We start from the raw sequence: 20,627 nt of genomic DNA on the forward strand, positions 1-20,627 counted from the left end.
AAGGTGTGACAGAGAAAAAATTAGCATTGGGCTAAGAAACTAAAGAATCTCGCAAAGCATAGCTAGCTCAGTAGGTTTGCCATCCATCCGATTTCATCTTCTTCCCTTGCAACACTTTGATTTCATCAAACTTAGCACAAGATTAACTCCTTATATCTATTTGCATCGCCACATGTTTTGGGAATCGAAGTTGCTCCCAGAGCCTCAATGCAAGGATGCAAATTTTGTGGCTTCAGAAATCACATTGTGTGCAAGTCTAATCGAAGCTCAAAATCTTAGAATTGCACCTCATTGCACGGATGTGTATGCTTTGGTTTGTTCAAATCATTGGTAGTAAGCCAACTTAGCATATGAACACCATGTGGTGGGAGCAACCTTCAAATGGTGCAAAGAGCCATCTGGAGCAGTGGTACTCCCTGAGGGTTGCATTATGCTTGCTTGCAGGGTACAACGGGGTGACTTCATCCAAGATGATGTCTTCAATCCACCCTTCTACCACACCCTAGTATTCTATTGCGCTGCATGAAATCAAGCAGGTGATAGATCAGCATGGAGTAAACAAAGTCTGCATTGCAAGGTCCTCTTTTCCCTTCGTCAGTTGCCTCCTCAATGCTGTAGAAAGGGCCTTAGTCACGAGCTTTACTGCCATGTTAGATAAGAAATAAATATAACAGAAGGCACGAGAGGCCTTTCTGTCCCTAAAGGATTGACTCCCACGTCTATCGTAAACAAGCATGATTGGATATGATCTCTTTACATTGCCTACTTCAACCAGCACAATCACAAGGACGGCATTGCCAACAATCTGGTGGACCGTGTAGCTCCCCATGACCGTGTAGCTCCCCATGACGTCCAGAGTGGCCCCTGCACGAAAGAAGTTGTGAAGACACGAGAGACTGCTTTGGAGGTAGAGACAGGTTTTCCCACAACAAAATGACGAGTCAACAGCTCTGAAGATTTTTGGGGAAGGATCTAGAGACTAGAAGTTCCTGAACGCGGTAAAGAATGGCTGGCAGAGGCTACATGTAAAGGATTGGCTGATACCATGTCAGAAGCGTTCTTAAGATTGCTGAGCAAAGTAGATGGGACATCATAAGTCTATAGGGGGCGGGAAACTATCGCTAATTAATTCACTACTACACCCAAACAATTCCAAGAGTGGGCTTCCTGCACGAAGAAATTATGACCAAGCAAAGGGGCTTAAAGATCGAGTATGTGGATGGTAGAACCATAGCAACTAAGTTGGCTGGTAGGGGTCGTGGTTTTGCACTTGGAAGATTAGTCAAGATGCTAGGCGCACAAGATCCAAAAGATGACTTGGAATTCGGCATTAAGGAAGGTGTGGAATGTCCACAAGGTCAACATTTCACGACGGATATGATCGTCAATGTTAGAGGAAACTATAACGGTCCAAGACCTCACCTCATTAAGAGTTTTTTTTTTAGTGTCGTTATAGACAGAGGAAAATACATAGAGTATGGGAAAAGGGAAAGAGGATGGGGGGAAAAGGAAGGGAATGTAGGAAATGGGACAAGGTTCAATCGTGCCAATAACTAGGACCTCGTAAGTATTATTTCCTTTAGCCTTGTACCCCTTCATGCTCTTATGGAGAGAGCTGGCCCCAAGCTGCTTTCTTACCTTGATGGTTCCAGTTTGTTTGAAGCAAAAGCTAAAACAAAGAAAGTATTCGCAGAGTCACTCGTGGTGATTTTACCGACGTTCGACTACGATTACAACTATTGACATTCAGGTAATATGCCAGTATCTTATCCATTCGCGAGACCTATCTTGGCACTAATATTCTTAGCGTTATCTCGACACCTAGGGAAGGGCTCATTCCCTCAGATTATAACTCTTTGGGGAAGGAAGCATGCCGCCTCCCCGCCCACACCATGCATAATTATAATAATTAGATATTATATATTACCATATAAATATTTTCAATTGCTCGTCCATTCAAAATTGCTTGTTTAATCTGAATTCTCACAACGTTCCGCTCTTTTAATGCATGTTATCGATGCAAGGGAGCAAGGAAATCCAAGATGGATGCAAGATCCAAGGATTACGACACCTTTATTCATATGGTTGTAGTCCATGTGACAATATTGTATAGACTGAATTGAGGATCAAGTGTGAGCTCTTATGAGCATCGCCTTATTCATGTATTTGTTGGGCTTCAACTCACAAACAATATGGCCACATCAATAATAAATCACCACCCCTGACATTTGCAGGGAGGATCAGGTCCTAGCAGACCTTGTGTCGCATCTCATGTCCACCGCAAGTTTCCTTAAAATTTTGATAAAATACTAGGATTCAGGTTCAATTTCGAGTTGTTAGTTACGTGCTCCGTGATTGTAAGGTTGCCTGCCGCCGCAAATGTAGTTAAGTTAAGGTGTTTACAGACTAGAGCCGTTGATGCTCACCCATCGACAGTGGGCTGGAGACAGGCGAGGAATCATGCCCGTGCATGGTGTGTGGGCGGTGGGCTAGTCAACACTCTTAGCAGTGTGCGGGTAGGTTGCCTATCGTGAGCGATCGGTCGGACGGCTTAGATTGGATCTGAGCAGCCCACCGACGACCTTGATGGGATGACTTGTGATGGGACTATTTTAGGAGTGTGGTATGAACATTTATCGCCATAGCACAAGAGAGGAGCAGCAGCAGAAATGGGGGTTTCCAAGAAAATTGTGGAGGCTGCCCTCAACAAGCTTAACCCCATTCACCTGGTAAGCTCCCCTTCCTCCATTGAATCTGTGCCCTAAAAATCATGCTTTTCCCTCTTCTCGCGCCTCATTCTGCATCCAGGCAGATCCCGGCGTTCCCATTTTCGGCGCATCAGTTTGTTTTATGCGTTTGCCATTATTGTGTATTTGTTTGTGTTTACCATTTGATCTTTTCTCTTCAGTGAAGATGACGGTATCTTTTAAAAACAAAAATGCCATGGTTGATGTTGGGCACTAAGGTTAAGCTCGCTGGGTGTATGTTTCGATCGTCACAAAATTTAAGTGTGGAAACTGCAAGTATCAAGCTGTATGATTTGCGCCAATGGTTGCAGCCTTGTTCGTTCGTTGGATTGTGTTTTTCAATTAGAATTGATTTGCGCTTATCATCTAGTGTTCAAGTTCATACTGTCTTTTCAGGAGTTTCGCTGGTATAGAATCTGTGGACTGACTTAAATTTGAATCTTTGTTTTTCCTGGTCGTACGTTGGTAATTGGTGTAATAGAATGTCTTCGACACATCTGGTGGGTGAGTACTTCTTTGCATGGCAGTTTTGAAATTGCTTAAGGTCAATCACGGAAGCGCCTGCATTAATATTGTTCGTCTTCTCTTCAGTTGCGGTGCAAGCTTTGCTGTTGAGATTGTTTCAGCTGCCTTTGAAAACAAGAGGCTTCTTGAGCGACATCGGCTGGTGAACACAGCTCTTGCTGAAGAAATGAAAGAGATTCATGCACTCTCAGTGACGAAAGCATTGACACCACAGCAGTGGCAGGAGCAGGAAGCTGAAAAACCCAAGTGATCAGAATTGGACTTATGACTGGTCTGGTTGGTGTCCTCCTTGATCCTTAAGTTTGCCTTTTCAAAGGTGAAGCTACCCTTGTGCTGTTTTTAGGTAGCTGTCCTTGGCCTGCTCAGCAGAGATGATTTTGATACTCTATTGAGTTCCTGAAGAACAAAAGACGTATGGAGGTGAATAGATGGTCATGATCTCACATGTGTCATTTTTTAATAGATTTACTGATATTCTTTCTATTTTGGTGTGAGTGCCGCATTAGCTACCTTTTATTAAGCAACTTCACCAACTTCATTTGAGAGAGAGAGAGAGAGAGAGATTTTATTCCTGTGTTTTGGTCTCTTTTGTTTCTTGATTTGTTTGCTTGGTCATATTCTTCCTTTCTTTTTTATTTCTTGTTATCTTTTCCTTTTGTTTATTGATGTATTTTAGTAAGCACTGGGTTTGCCCAAGAGACAGTATAGTTGCTTATATGCTTGGGCATTGATGACAACAGAAGCATTGCTTCACTTGCTAGTTATGTCTACCTTTTGTTTTTCAAAAAACAAGTTGTTAGCTCATTGTTCTTCTCTTTCATTTCTCTTCTATTTTCATTGTAGAATTTGGACTTTAGAACAACAAAAATCTGAATTTGTACGATTGGATATATCCTAGTCTTACAAAGTCATATGAATGTGGAGATCCCGACTGTTTCTGATTCAAAGACACTTTGTATTGACACCTTTCTATAAATTGTATTCTAGGGTGTTCTTGTGCGCATGAGTGCATGTGTGATAATTTTTTATCAGAAGAGACTTTACACGTATACCTTCCTATAATTGTATGCTCACGTGCATGTGTATGTTTTCCTGTTGTTCGGGGGGCTCGTGCTAGCTAATATTGAATTATTATTTTTATATTTCATGGTACTTATGCCTATCAATCAGGATTTTTTTTTTTTTTTTTTTGGGGGGGGGGGGGGGGCCAGAGAATCAAGTCGCTGGTTTTTAAACATTGTTGGTTTGAAACCTCTACGGTGCTTAGGTTTGAAACAGCAGTTTGAGGTATTGTTCACTTTGGGAATATTCAGAGACTCGTGCTAGCTAATAGTGAGCAGCGAGCCTTCATTGTGATAGTGTCTTTATTGTATGTACGCTTATGCGTGTTAGAATGTGCAATGTGGCTCTGCATCAACAACTGGATGCTGATAAAGTGAGTAGAAATGTCATGGTAGCTAGTATCATAATGACACGTGCCAATGTTAATTGTGTCTCTGCTCTATCAGGAAGCTTTTCCAAACATTTTAGATTAGAGATCTGTGTGACTAAATTGAAGACTTCTTTTTAATTCTCAAACTTCCCAATTGTGAGCCTTCACATGACCAAGTATGGTTTCTGTCTCCATAGCTTTGACAGAATCTCAGTACAACAGACCTTTGAATGCATGCATATGTGTATTAGAATGTACATATGCATGCAGCCTGTCATGATGTGCCCACATAGCATGCTATCATTACGCCTTCATGAAGCCATGATGCTGCCTCCCAATCAGCCCTGTGTACTAGCATACTTTGTTTCTGCCCATGTGGCAGTTTTCTCTTGCCAATGCAGGTGTCATCCTGCTTCTGTGGGGTCTCACGAGTGGGGAATTGCCCTATCTATCCCAACATACAGGTCGTTTTGCCATTTGAAAGTCACAATTGTCATTAGTTATAAGCCTACGTGCAGATTATAGTTGCAGATTTCCTCCTGGAGAGTGGCCACTTGGCCAGCCTGTAAACACAATATCTTGCTAGATTGTTCCCACTCTTCTATCAATGAAAACAAGAAGAAGAAAAAGTGTTTTTCATGAACATCTTCCACACGCTTGCAGACCAAAGAAAGCTGATCAAAAGGAGGAGTACCAGTCCAAGATAGAAGAGTCAAAACCATAGAAGGAGAAGCTGTTCGTGAGATTTGTAACAAGCATCCCTGAGGTGAAGGAAAACACACTAGTCACCGTGCTAACATCAACATTAAGAGATGATCAGCAAACTTAAAAACTAAGGAAGCAGACTAGCAGTGATAGATAGCCAGAGTTGCTCAGTCATTAAACCTAAGGATATAACTGTCAACATCAGAAGAGATGAGAATGAGGGTAATTACTCTGAGTGGAGGAGAGGAATGAAGGGTTTTAAAGGCTGCCAACCCTGGTTGGCCAGATCTGGTCAGCAAGGTTGGTACCCTGTCAAGTTAGGTCAAGTTAGGTCAGCCAGTTTGCTCAGCCCTCCACAGACCTGCAGCTGGCCTAAACAGGAGGGAGGAGGGCATTCGGCCCTCCCTATATAAAGGTCCCACGGAGGAAAATGTACAATCGAGCAGTCTCCCAGCAGCCAGTGAGAGCCTTCCAAAAGCGACACGGCAGGAGGAGAGTAGCCAGTATGTAGGACAGCAAGACCTGCCCCTTTGGACATAAACCTGATCAGCCCCCCGGGCTTAGGTGTGAGCATCTGTTTTGTAAGTGGCCTTTGTCCATTTGGAGCAGCTTATTCAGATTCTTTTAATTCTCTGCATTGCTGTAAATCTCTTCATGATTGTGCGTTATGAGCAATACTTGTTGCACATGTGGAGTAGATTCTGAAGCATTTTATGATCCATGGTGTCATAATCTTCCACTGTCGTTAGGCCTTCACTGAGAAACAAGTCCCTATAGTTTATCCACGTTAGCAAAAGCCTGATCACATGCAGGAAATGGAGCATTCATCACGGCAAGATCTGCCCACTTTTGGCATAGATCTGATGAGCCCCGAGGCTATAGGTGTGAGGTGCTTTGAGGGCATCTGCTTGTACTTAATATCTGTCCATCGTGGAGCAGCTTATATGCATTCTTTTGGTTGTCTACATTTTGTAACTCTCCATACCTGTGTGTGTTCTGAGCAATACTTGTGCACAAATGTGGGCAAGATATTAAGCATAGTGTATCAGTGGGTATCATAATCTTCCGCTCTGGTTAGGGCTTGGCTGAGAAGCAAGTCCTTATCATTTACTAACATGGTATCAGAACCTGAAGGATTGATTACAAGATCTTAGCTGGAAGGATCGACTATGAGATCTTAGCCTGAGAGGGGTGAGGTGCTGTGAGGGCATCTGCTTGCACTTAATATCTGTCCATTGTGGAGCAGCTTATATGCATTCTTTTGGTTGTCTACATTTTGTAACTCTCCATACCTGTGTGTGTTCTGAGCAATACTTGTGCACAAATGTGGGCAGATATTAAGCATAGTGTATCAGTGGGTATCATAATCTTCGGCTTTGGTTAGGGCATCATAATCTTCGGCTTTGGTTAGGGCTTGGCTGAGAAGCAAGTCCTTATCATTACTAACACGGTATCAGAGCCTGAAGGATTGACCTTAGCTGGAAGGATTGACTACAAGATCTCAGCCTGAGGACGAAGGCATTTTCTTGCAAGTAGGTGACTCCAATTGAGATAAAGGATCTAGAGATTGACTCTGACATTTGGAGGACGAAGCAATTTGCCTGAAGGAAGGTGATTTGGATTTAGACAGGTGTGCCAATTGTCAAGTAAGGTTGCAGGATGCTTGACCTGATGGCTTCACACTATAGCTTCTTTCACAAGGAGAAGTTGAATGGGAGCAATTACCTCATATGGAAGGTACATATGAAGAGCCACAAGGTTGCAAGCAAGTTAAAGTGGAACTTAGGCCCCAAGATGTGTTGGATATGACGAGCTGCAAAACCACTAAAGGCGGAAGGGTGGGAGAGGATCATACAATTGTATTCCTCCCTTTGGGCATTCATACATTCAGTTATATATTTCCTCTTTGGAGGGTCTGCTATATTCCTCCCTTTGATTCTCTCACTCACATCCACAGCATCACTTGTGTATTGAGTGGATCATTTCTATCAATTCAGTTAGTGCTGAGTAGGAGATAGAGTTAGGCAGTCTATCTCCCGCTACAATTAAGGGATAAAACCCTCACTACAAAATTGTACTAGAATCGACACGATGATCCTTGTAGGCCAAGAGCTGCCTTGTTGGTCTACTATTGGAGCTTGTGATTGCCTTTGCTAAGCACTAAAGGCCCAACACTCGATGGAATGAATGGGCCAAAGATTGCCCTTTTATAGGTTGTAGGGCAGGCTGGCCAACATGGTCAATGTCGACCGTTGACCTTGGTCGACTTTTTAACGTCAACCATTCACTAGGTTGGTCAAAAGTGAATGTTGATCCCAAAAGTCAATGCATTGACTCATTGGCTTTTGACCTGTGTTTTGACTTGTGATGATGTGGCATCAATTGTACGTGCTTGCTGATTGAACCAGTTGATGTGGTTCCTTTAGCTAGAAGCTTTTAGTAATGTGGGCAATCTTCCTTAATATGGCTCGGCACATGACAATGGAAGCATCGGTTCTCTTTGGCATAAAGTGCTCATGTCACTGCATCCAAGTACTCGCCATATTTGTTGCTGTCATTTGCCATCCAGCTCTTCTTCTGTTGCCCATTCCCACCATCACCCTGGCGTGGAATCTTGGAACTTCTTACTGTTGACTTGCTTGGATTTTTGATCCTTGTGCATGAGCTCAAAGTTCTGAGCAAGCTCGTATGCACACTCATAATCCCATGGCTTGAAACTTCTGAGATAACACTGGATGTCTGTACGTAGTCGATGGAGCAATTTGTTGAGCTTCTCATTGTCCTCTAGTTGTAAATGTATGAACATTCGAGTGAATTTATCAGCATAATGATTCATTGACTCGAGTCCCCTTGGCGTAGCTCGTACAATTGGCTCTGGAGCTTGTCCAAGTATTAGGGGGTAGGAATCGTGATCAAACAAATTTCATCTAGTTGTAAAGAGGTATTTCCTCGTATGCATCATAGTGGTCTTTATGCCACTTGAGCCACTAGGTGATCGCCTTGCTTGTAAGGTGCATGGGTGCTATGATGTACCACTTGTCATTCATGAAAAATAACCTTCGAGCTAATTGAGCCATGAAGTCAACACTCAGGGTTCTTGCTTACCAACGTACCTTGTGATGTTGAGCTTCCTCTGACAGGAAAGCTTGATTGGAGGTGGAAGTCTCTCCCCCTCGGGTTGGTCGGAGTAGAGAAATGAGGAGCTGTCGGTTCCATTCTTCCTTCTCCTCTCAATTGGTCTGTTCTCGGAGCTCCTTGGCCTCTGAGCCTTGTGGTCCCGAAGTTCCTTGGCTTCCCGAGCCTCCTAATTGTGTTCTTCTTTTGCCTTTTGAGTTGCCCTCTCGGCTTCTCGAGCCTCTTGATCGCATTCTTCTTTTGCTTCCTGAGCTAATTTTAACGTTCTCTAGCGGCCTGCTCATGATCTTCTCGCATTTCTTGAAGCTAGGTCATGTGGGTGAAGAGAGCCTCGGAGCGTTGTTACATTTGCATCATAGCTTGCAACATGGCTGTCATGGCAAACATTGCAGGGTTGGAATTTGATCCCTCCTCCCCTCCTATTTTGGACTACTCACTTGTGTTCATGGTGTCCTTACCGGATCTTGATTGGACCATGAATAGTGGGGGTTGTCCCTAAACTAACCCTCCTGATCTTAGGAAAGAAAATTGAAGCTTTGATACCAATGTAGCGGGAGAATAGGATGACTCGCTCTCTCCTCTGCTCAACACTAATTGAGAAATGCTGCACTCAATATACAAGTGATGGCTGTGGATGTGAGTGAGAGAATCAGAGGGAGAGAATATTGCGAGCCTTTGAACAGGAAATATATAATTGAATGTGTCCTTAATATCTTTATGAAATCTCTACGAGAATTATAATTTCTCTGTGGGGATAGTACAATCCATATCGATAATAAGATGGTTGAGAACGTGCTCAAAGTCTCTTGAGGCACTTTGGAGGCTACTTTCTTAGAGCATCCATGGAAGAAACGAGACCTCTTTAGGGAATCCTCCCATGCATAGGTTAGCAATCATGTTGGATTTCAGGTTCTAATTGTGCCAAAAGAATTTCACTAAGTTATGAATAAAACAAGGCATTTCTTTCTAGATACTTAAGGAACCACAAAGTATATCAAGTTTAGGCAGTAATAGAGCAACTGCATGAAGGAGAAGCCTCCTATTCAAAGGTGATCTCTAGAGCCATGCTAAACATAATTTGAATACAACTCTCCACTATTGCCTCAGGCCATTGACAACCCACCAACAGTAGAGTGCACTTGGTCAAATGGATGAGGAGATAAGAAAGGTAAAGAGCAAAGCCAATCAAGAAAAGTCGACTATCATGTAGTGCACTTGTTTACTATTGCTTGCCCCATGACCATAATGAAATTACAGATGTGTAATCCACATGGGTATGCATGACCACCTTGTGGAGTTAGGGATCTCTAGATTGAAAAGCAAACAAGTAGAGCATGATCTTAATGCATGCGATATTGAGATGTTAGTGACAAGAGACATATTGATGGATATGTTGCTTATAATTGAAGGATTTAAGATTTAGTAAAGTGCTTGAAACACTCTCCATTGTACCACCATAGGCATCTTCAAAGATCCGTGTGCAAGAAAGAATCTTCCATAGGCAATGGTGGTCGTAATGCAATTCTATCATTAAAGCAAAGATATACTTATCCTTTCTTGCAAAGCATATTATTTTGTGGCTAGCTTCGAGATAAGAATGAGTCTCATAAGTTTAAAATGTTCACAATTGGCCATGCTTCTGGAATACAAGTTGTCCTCAATAGGATGAGCCCTCAAGAAAATTTTGGAGATATGTGGGTGCATTTAGATCACATACAAGGTGTTATAGGCTGGGCTACTATGGCTCCACATCATGTCTATGACCCATATGTGCCTGACGTCTTGGTAATAGCAACATGTGAGTTTAAAGTATAGAACTCAAATGCACAAGTGCAATTTAGAGAAGTATTAAATGAGCAGATGCTAAAGAATGGTTTTGAGAAACCAGAATTTTGAGGATTATGTAGGAACTAGAGACAAAAGCTTGTGCAGATGAATGGAGAAAAAGCATAACAAAGTACTGGTCTCCAGATCGTCTAAAGAATGAATAAATACTACCCTTTAAATTTGGATGACTTTTTGAATCCTTGGCCCAACTTTGGAGGTTAGCACCAGCATTGGCATAAGCGGATTTATGCAGGAGGCTAGCATGGAGCCTACCATGATAACGTCGTTTGCTACCTCAACCTCAGTAAGCAAGATTTCTTACTCAACTATTGCAGTCTTTTCCCCGACCCTTGGCACAAAGAAATATCACCAAATGAAGATCATTTCAAATCCACATGAGCGTATCTATCATCTAGAGCTTGAATTTCGAGAGCTCCAGCTTCTTCGGCTTGCAGCTCTAGAAAGGAGAGTTCATGATATGGAGGGTAATGGAAAGCAAGTAGTCATCCATAAGGTAACACAAAAATGTAACGTATCTCCATCCACACCACAACTAGTTTTTAAAGTGCATGACATTGCTTACCACTTAGTGAAAACTATGAAGCAAGAGATGATTGTTGATGTGAATAGCAAAGTGAACAAAGTTGATCTTTACACAGAAAAAGAGGAAGAATCTCATATGAATAATAAAATGATCCTATGCATTGGGGGTTTAAAAGATGGATGCCTTCATGATCATGAAGAGAAAGACATAGACAATATAATCATATGTCTTAAGAAGGAAATACCACTAGTTGAAGGGGACGAGACTGATATAAGCAAAATCTATCAAACTGTCACTCAAGAACAAGTCTACTTAAGATGGAGGGCGACAAGAGTTAATATCGTGAGATAAAAACATAAGCTGAGGGGCACAAAGATTTGGATATCTGAGGAGCTCACTCTGACCCACCTCAAACAAAGAAATAGTAAATTTACCAAATACAGGATGCAAAGCAGGCAAATGGGGCGGTTTAGCGAGACGGGCAAGCCCTAATTAGGGATTTCAAATCTATACCCAAAGATTCTCATTCATACTAATCTTAGAAAGGCCATCTTATGATAGTATTAGAGTGCAGCTATGCCCTATAATAACGCTATTCTTTGGTTATCCAGATGTAGCCAATCAATTTTTTTATGTTGTACTTTGTCTTATAGACTCTCACATTAATAGATCTCTCTCTCTCTCTCTCTCTCTCTCTCTCTCTCTCTCTCTCTCTCTCTCTCATGAGCAGTGCTTCGCTGACTTTAGCTTCACATATCATGGCGAGCTAGTGGATAGTGTAGTCCTCCACATATTTGGGAGTAGTCTCCATAAGACCCATTTTCATAATGACCCATGCAACCCAAGCACGGCTCACACGGGGACGTAGTGCTTTGGCACAATTAGAGCGACAGTGCTTCCAGGCGCACTTCCAAGATCCACCTTTGAAGGGTTGGCTTTTTGACACACTAGTATAATCGACTACTATGTATGCAACACCCTTCTGGCGATGCGATCTTACGAGGACAGATTGGAGGAGTTTTTAGTGACTATAGGTGATGATGGGGTCCAAGATGATTCGATGTAAGCCCTCAGTCCCCCATGAGATAGTGCAGGCACAGTTTGCCATGACACTTCTCCAAGTTGATGCCATCTTTCAAACCATGAATTTCATCCACAGAGTCTGGGACTTACCTCACTAGAGACTTCTGAGGCTGGCCCAGGAGTCATCCAGACGACTACTAGAGAGCAGGGATGACACATATTATGCATGCATATATGCATGGCTTACTAGGCATTGTATAGGCTTCCCCCTTTTCAGTACAGGATGGACATGCCTCCTGAGTTGATCCCATGAGATGAGATCCACCATATCATACAGTTAGACCTCCTCTCTAGCTTCATACATCTCGGACCTAGGGGGGAGAAAGAGCTCTCCACCAAGACCCATTTCTACCATTACCACTTCTTGAGAGTATCAGAGGAGGTATTCATCATCAGACCAGAGTATCTTGAGGACAGAGGAGTCTCCTATGCACTTAGGATTGCCAATGGTCAGATACGGGTTTCATCCCATCAATTGAGGATTGAGTCAGGGAGAGCTATAGGTATACCCAAAGAGAGAAACGAGTCTACACGCTATGTACGCTAGTGGCAGTTTAGACAGAGGAGCATTTTCTTTGTGTTTGACCAACCTATTATGAGATCCAAGGGTGTTACCACTGTCTCTACCTAGAGGCCTCTCTCTCTCTCTCTCTCTCTCTCTCTCTCTCTCTCTCTCTCTCTCTCTCTCTCTCTCTCTCTCTCTCTCTCTCTCTCTCTCTATCTATCTATCTATCTCTCAACCATCTCCCCTTAGTCGCCTCTCTCTTAGCCCTTAGCATCTCACCCTAGACCCTTCCCGCACTTAACCAACAACACCTCCCTCCCAATGGTGCCAACTAGTAGCAACATCACAAAAAGTTGCTAGCAACAACAAAACAAGTTGCTAGCCAAAAACAAAAGCACCCATAGTAAGCTCTAGCAAGCACAGGTAGCAACGTGACAAAATTGATTTCCTCTAGTTGAGTTTGAAGCACCGCAATTCCAGATCGTAGTCCACGAGCTTTTTTTTGTTTTAGCTCTACAAAGCTCAAATTTCCTAAAGTTGCAATCCATACCCCGGGTTGGTCTAAACCCCTTGGCCCAACTTGGGGGTTAGTTATAACATCGAGGTACTCATAATTATACAAACAAATATGAAGCTTCCCAAGCCTAAAGTCATTTGTTACTTCAACTCCAATTAGCAAGCCCTCACATTCTGCCATTGCAGCACTATCGACACCCACTCCCTAGTGGAAGACGCATTTCAAACAAAGGGTCATCTTAGGCCAACATGGGGGTAAGCAGATTTATGCAAGCCAGCATGGAGCCAACCAAGATAACATCGTCTGCTACCTCAACCTCAACTAGCAAGATTTCTTACTCAACTATTGCATCTTTTTCCCCGCCCCTTAGTGCAAAGACATATCACCAAATGAAGACCATTTCAAATCCACATGAGTGAATCCATCATATAGAGCTTGAATTTCGAGAGCTCCAACTTTGGCTTGCAGCTCTACAAAGGAGAGTTCATGATATCGAGGGTAATGGAAAGCAAGTAGTCGTCCATAAGGTAACACAAAAATGTAACGCATCTCCACGAACACCGCAACTAGTTTCTAAAGCGCAGGATATTGGTCACCACTTGAGTGAAACCTATGAACCAAGAGATGATTGATGATATGAATAGCAAATTGAACAAAGTTGATCTTTACAAGGAAATGAAAGAGGAAGAATCTCATATGAATAATAGAATGATCCTACACATTAGGGGTTTAAAAGATGGATGCCTTCATGATCATGAAGGGAAAGACATAGACGATATAATCATATGTCTTAAGAAGGAAATACCACTAGTTGAATGGGACGAGAATGATTTAAGCAATATCTATCAAACTATTACTCAAGAACAAATCTACTTCAGAGGGAGGGCAGCAAGAGTTAAGATCCTGAGATAAACACATAAGTTGAGGGGCACAAAGATTTGGATATCAGAGAAGCTCACTTCGACCCAGCTAAAACAAAGAAATAGTGAATTTACCAAATAAAGGAAACCCGCAAAGCAAGCAAATGGGCGGTTTAGCGAGACAGGAAAGTTCTAATTAAAGATTTCAAATCTAAACCCAAAGACTCTAAATCTTATACTGGTCTTATAAAGGCCACCTTATGATAGTATTAGAATGTAGGTATGCCCTATAATAACTCTATTCTCTGGTTATCCAGAATGTAGCCAATCATGTTTTTATTTGTCTCATAAACCTAGACATTAATCTCTCTCTCTCTCTCTCTCTCTCTCTCTCTCTCTCTCTCTCTCTCTCTCTCTCTCTCTCTCTCTCTCTCTCTCTCTCTCTCTCTCTCTCTCCAGTTCTAGTTCAAGTTCCAACTCCACTTTCAGCTCCACTTCCACCCATAGCCTCTACTGTTATAGCTACTAGCTCTGATATACTGCTACCCATGACATCGATTGCCCCACCCTCCCCTAGGATAGAGGGTTGTCACTAACACCATCTCTTCCATCTCTCCCTTCTTCTCTGGCTATAGTTCTCTCTCCGACTATGACACCTACTTTGGAGGGGTCATACACTGTTCCAGTACTCAACCTTTCTCTCCCCTCTGCCTCTCAGTCAGCCCACACTCCCTCACCTTGCTGGGATTGCCTCATCATCCCCATACCGCACCCACCTTACCTAGACATCACCCAGCCTCCAATCTCTTCCTCACACATTCAGGCCATAGTCCTATCAGTTTCTGTTAGAGCATGAATGAGCTAACCCATCAGAGGCTTGGGAGTATTTGCTGATGGAGGTCCAAAGCATCTGAGAGCATGAGAGGGCTCTCGCGAGAGGGAGTTGTCATGCTTCGCACAGGAGCAAACAAGCTTCACCCAGGAGCAGGCACGACTCATACAAACAGGAGCAGTCTCAGGCTATATCTGAGTCTAGGCTGATCTTATTCAGAGGCTCAGACAGGAGATCTCACAGCTCCGACAGGAGGTCACTACTGTATGTACAGTCCCAGGGAGCACCCCAGTTGTTGAGGCACAGATTGTGAGCATGCAATCTGCCATTGAGGACACGTCCATATGGGTCGGCATAGCCAAACGAGAACCTGCAAGGGTAACCATTTTGGCTACCCTCCTAGAGCAGCAGTAGAGAGCCAGCAAGGCTCTCAACATCAGAGTACGTGGGATTCTCCGCACTGAGGCTTCCCCAATGGCAGACGCGCAGGCCTTTGTGACCACTACACTAGGGGCGACTGAGCACAAGATTGAGAGAGCATGGCGGATTGGGAGGGACCCCAACCGAGAGCAGTCCCTTATCATCCGGTTCCATGATGACTAGGCATGACTTTCGACTTTACGTCGTAGGTTAGCCTTACAAGACCAGCTAGCGATCTCCATGGATGAGGACCTCACTCCACTACAAATTGAGGAGAGACATTTCCTGTTGCAGCAGCGGGATCAAGCTCGCAAAGAGGGAAAGTGGGCAGTACTACGAGATGGACGACTCCTTATAGGCCCTCGTCAGGCACCCACCTCTCCTCTCGCATAGGGGGCGGGGTTTATGAGACCCAGACATCCGAGACCCTATCTTGTACCATCTGGAACTATAATGGTACCTTATGGTTAGAACAAGGGAACTTCTCAAAATCCTATACAGGTCACGACATAGTTTTTTACACAGAGACACATCAGAGTCCAGAGCGCCCACTACCAACAATCAGTGGGTATACATGGGAGTCTGCGTACAGAGATGAGACGAGGGATACACGAGGGGTTCGAGGATCAGGAGTCACAGTCCTTTACAGATCTGCACTTTTGGGGACCATCTCAATGGAGCAAAGAGATCCACAGTCTAGGTTTCTCTGGATTCCGATCCAACACCTGGATAGCCGAGATTTGTTTATCGCAGTTTGCTACTTTTCCCCCGAGACCTTCGCTTTGCCAGAGATATTCGAGGGGAGGATGAGACATTCCCATTTGCTGCCCTTTATCAATCCATCATTGACTTCTCTAGCCACGGGGAAGTCCTCCTAGTTGGGGACTTCAATGCGAGAACAGGCGCTCGTCAAGCACCACTCCTCGACTTCAAGGATGATTCCACTCTACTGCTAGACACTGACCTTGAGGAGGCAAGTATGCTACAGGTTTCAGCTGACAGATGAGGACCATTCACATCCTATGAGAAGGCCCTATTAGACCTCAGCAGGATGCCTGATCTCATTATCTATAATGATCTTGACAGATGGCCCGCATCAAGTGGCTTCACTTGCTTTCCATGTGGGGGAGGCTTCACTGTTTTGGACTACATCATGGGATCCCCTGCCTTCACCTCTCACATCACTGACTTTACCGTAGCACCTCTCCCTCCAGGGGCTAACCATACCTATCTTTTCTTTAGCATTTCTACCCCCCGCTGCATAGCACTTTCTACCCCGTTGAGCTCTTACTCCACTTACCATGATATACGCTTTGTTCATGATCACTCACATACCTAGTCTGGTCGTCTGTACATACTTCTTGCATACATTGACTTTATACCCTTACTAGAAGACCGTGTTGCCCTAGTCACTCGCTCACTACATGATGCCGCTCTTCACACCTTTCCCCACACCACCCGCCCACCACCTCTTGGGACCATACCCTGTAATAATTGATATGATGATGAGTGTAAGGATTTACACCGTCAGTTCAAATTCGAAACAAAAAATAGCCTTCCGAGTGAACCAAAGATGCTACGCGAGTACCACTGTGTCTGGTACGTAGGAAGAAACTTGACTTCATGTGTCAGAATGAGGAGCTACTGAACATTCTGTTCAGTAACAACTCTAAGGACTTCTAGCGGAGATTTCTAGAGGGATGGTCCCCCCCACCACTCACTAACACTCAGGTGTGGTCTGATTATGCACGCATGCTCTATGATATCGCAAATCAGCCAACCCCTAACCTATCACATATGCCACACCCCACATCTTGCACCCTCTTCACTAGGGGGGGTAAAGGATGCCATAATGAAACTTCATAATGGCCGAGTGAAGGATCATGAGGGACTATGGATATGGGATTAACCTCCTAGCCCCGATCTTAGCCAAGCTATTTAATGAAGCCGTTTGCTTGGGATTTCCATGCACCTTGAGTTCATTGCATATGGGATTGTCCTCCTAGCCCTGATCTTAGCCATCCACAAGGCAGGGGATCCCATGAACCCAGAGAACTACAGGACCATTATGATTGGACATGTCATGTCCAAGATTTATGCATCAGTACTTGATTCTAAGGACAACAAATTTACGGAGTGTCGAGGACTCAGAGCAGCAAGACAGGCCGGTTTCAGGTGGGATCATGGGACCACGGACCACATTCTCGCACTCAGATGTATCATCGAGGAGGCGAGGGCACGGAAGCAGAGGGTTTACTATTGCTTTGTGGATTTTCGCAAGGCATTTGACACTGTTCCGAGAGCTCGCCTCATACGACGCCTACAAGATCTGGGTTACGACCAGGAGATCATTTGGGCTATCATGACACTTTATGAGCAAGTTTCAGGCAGAGTCCGGACACGATCTAGACGGACAGACGAGATCATGAGCACTATCGGGGTCAAACAAGGGTGCCCATTACCACCAAGGGTGCCCATTATCACCTACCTCGTTTGGCCTCTACATCGACAAGCTCAAGACAGTGATACAGGCACAAGGTGGGGTAGGTTGCTCTGTCGCGGGCACGCTGATCTAGATATTACTTTATGTAGATGATGTGGCTCTCTTGTCTTCCTCAGCATAGGGGCTCCAAAGACACCTGGATGCACTATAGCTCTTTTGTGAGTCTCATGATTTGAAGGTCAACTTGGGTAAAACCAAGGTTATGATCTTCAATACATCTCGAGTCATCATGCGTGATGAGCACTTCATATTTGATGGGTCCCTTGTTGAGGTACTTTCATCATACACTTATCTGGGGGTCGTCTTTTTTCGGACCCACCTTCACCATTTGACCTGCGATGCAGGCGCACCTAAGTAGAGGATATGCTTCATTGGCTAGACTAGAGAGACAGTGCTTCCGCTCTCATTTTTAGGATCCACGGACCAAAGGGTTGCTTTTTGACTCCTTGGTCTGCCCTGCAGGGATGTATGGCAGCCCATGTTGGGGACCAGATTTGTCGCATACAGAGTGGGCCAAGGTGGAGCAGCTACAGGTTCTCATATTATCACAGATGATCCATGGTAAGCCATCTTCCCTCACTAGATCATTCCGGCAGAGTTTGGGTCACCCCCATTACAACTAGATGCTGCATTTCAGGTCATTACATATCTGTACCGAGTCAAGTTGTATGGGGATTACACATCCGGGCATAGCACGGTACCATGGCTAGCACTGTCCTCTTCTATGGCACTTGCAACAGGGGGAGATCAGAGGTGTTGGTATGCACGCACAAAGAGATGGTTTGCAGGACTAGGGTTCCACATGGACAGACTATCTCCTTTCCAGTACAACATGGATGCTCCTTTCTCTCGCCTCCTATCACACGAGGTCAACTAGGTTATCCGTGAGGATCTACTATAACTACACACATTCTGGACTTGGTTGGGCCTGAGTGATCTTCCAATGAAGCTGGGCTTCTACAAAGATCACTTCATATCATAGCGGAGGGTTTCATTGATCCACCAGGATACACGCAGATTTACCTACCCCACTCGATGAGGATCTCCCTTGGGCAACTTTGGGTCTCTTCACATAGACTTCGTATCGAAAGCAGCCAAGCAGAGCAGTTACCCAAAGAGAGGCGCATATGCACACTGTGTGATAGGTTGAGACAGAGGAGCATTTCATCTTCAGGTGCCCTATTTATTATGAGATCCGAGGGTGTTTCTACTGCCACTTCAGAGATAGTTATGGGATGTTGGCCCGTGTCCTCTCCTACCCAGGCCAGCAATGCTTGGCTGGTTTCATTCATGAGATGCTCAGACACCGCGATAGGATACTCCGAGCACAGAGACATGAGCAGACTTCTCCCTTGACTGATACCTTTCAGGGCTCTATCACGGAGTTCTTCCAGCCAAATCACATAGACCCCCACGAGGCGAGACCTCGACATGATTATGACCCGGAGCCTGTGACCCAACAACTCAAACAGAGGGTTGACTCACAGATCACACTTGGGGACATCCCCTCCTTGTTTAGTGTCGGAGCCCGACCAACGGGGGTCACAATGGCCTTAGGTTAGACGCAGAGCTACGATTAGGAGACGTATCAAGACTGCACCCTTGAGGAGGCGATAGCGTTCTATTGTTGATCTCATGCCTCCATTTCCACAGCCTCATCCATCCTGATGTCCTGTTGATGACGATGATGATGATGATGATGGTTATGATGATGTCGATGATGATGCTGAGATTGATATATATAGTCGGGATATGACTGTTGTACTTAGGACGTACTTAGGACTTAGTACTACCATTTTTCACTTTTTGCATTCTACATTGGTGTGGATACTCGTTTAGTAGCTCCACTACCACAGCTCATTGTATCAGGTTTTTCACAGTCTCATAGACCCATCGTTCTTCCGAAGACTTTAATAAATTCTCTCTCTCTCTCTCTCTCTCTCTCTCTCTCTCTCTCTCTCTCTCTCTCTCTCTCTCTCTCTCTCTCTCTCTCTCACACACACACACACACACATATGAGCAGTGCTTCACCAACTTAGCTTAGGTATCATGGAGAGCTAGTGGAGATAGTGTAGTCCTACACATATTTGGGAGCAGTCTCCACAAGACCCATTTTCACAATGACCCATGCAGCCCAAGCACGGCTCATACAGGGACATAGTGCTTTGGCACAATTAGAGCGACAGTGCTTCCAAGGGCATTCTAGGATCCACCTATGAATGTTTGGCTTTTTGACACACTGGTGCGACCGATTGCTATGTATGGAGCACCTCTCTGGGGATGCGATCTTTTGAGGACAGAATGGAGGAGTTTGGAGTGACTACAGGTGATGATGGGGTCCAAGATGATTCGATGTAAGCCTCAATCCCCCATGAGGTAGTGCAGGCAGAGTTCGCCATGACACCTCTCTAGGTTGATGACATCTTTCAAACCATGACTTTCATCCACAAAGTCTGGGACTTACCTCACTGGAGACTTTTGAGGCTGGCCTTGGAGTCATCTAGACAACTGGCAGAGAACGGGGATGACACATGGTATGCACACATATCTGCTTGGCTTGCGAGGCACGGTATCTAGATTGATAGGCTTTCCCCTTTTCAGTACAAGATGGACGCGTGTATTTGAGTCAATCCCACGAGATGAGATCAACCGTATCATATGGTTAGACCTCCAGGTTCATACATCTCGGACTTCGGGTGGGACCAAGAGCTCTCCACCAAGACCCAATTCTACTGTGACCACTTCTTGAGCGTATCGGAGGAGGGATTCATCTTCATACCCCAGTATCTTGAGGATAAAGGAGTCTCCCATGCACTGAGGATTGCCATTGGTTAGATACGGGTTTCATCCCATCAGTTGAGGATTGAGTCAAGGAGAGCCACAGGTATACCTAGAGAGCAGTGACTCTACATGCTAGGTACGATGGGGGCACTTGAGATAGAGTAGTACTTTCTTTGTTTTTGCCCAGCCTATTATGAGATCCAGGGGTGTT

At 44.4% G+C, this 20,627-nt stretch overlaps 1 protein-coding gene across 3 annotated transcripts; it reads left to right on the top strand.

Annotated features, from left to right (window-relative positions):
* Nucleotides 1-2,429: 2,429 nt before the first annotated feature.
* LOC147896385 (protein BOLA2-like) lies at nucleotides 2,430-3,709 on the top strand. Of its 3 annotated transcripts, XM_087382960.1 has the most exons (4): nucleotides 2,555-2,729; nucleotides 3,229-3,251; nucleotides 3,339-3,548; nucleotides 3,616-3,709. In XM_087382960.1, exons 1-3 carry the CDS (start codon nucleotides 2,670-2,672, stop codon nucleotides 3,520-3,522), a joined length of 267 nt encoding a protein of 88 aa, XP_087239086.1. In that variant the 5' UTR covers nucleotides 2,555-2,669; the 3' UTR covers nucleotides 3,523-3,548; nucleotides 3,616-3,709. The 3 variants fall into 3 exon arrangements, with proteins under 3 accessions (XP_087239085.1, XP_087239084.1, XP_087239086.1); XM_087382959.1 differs by lacking the exon at nucleotides 3,229-3,251 and having other exon boundaries at nucleotides 2,430-2,729; nucleotides 3,339-3,543; XM_087382958.1 differs by lacking the exon at nucleotides 3,229-3,251 and having other exon boundaries at nucleotides 2,447-2,729.
* Nucleotides 3,710-20,627: the final 16,918 nt, after the last annotated feature.

This window comes from Dipteris shenzhenensis, chromosome 12 (genome assembly GCF_047967505.1).
Source record: "Dipteris shenzhenensis isolate YYH24624 ecotype China chromosome 12, Dip_SZ_1.0, whole genome shotgun sequence".
In the NCBI taxonomy this organism is placed as follows: domain Eukaryota; kingdom Viridiplantae; phylum Streptophyta; class Polypodiopsida; order Gleicheniales; family Dipteridaceae; genus Dipteris; species Dipteris shenzhenensis.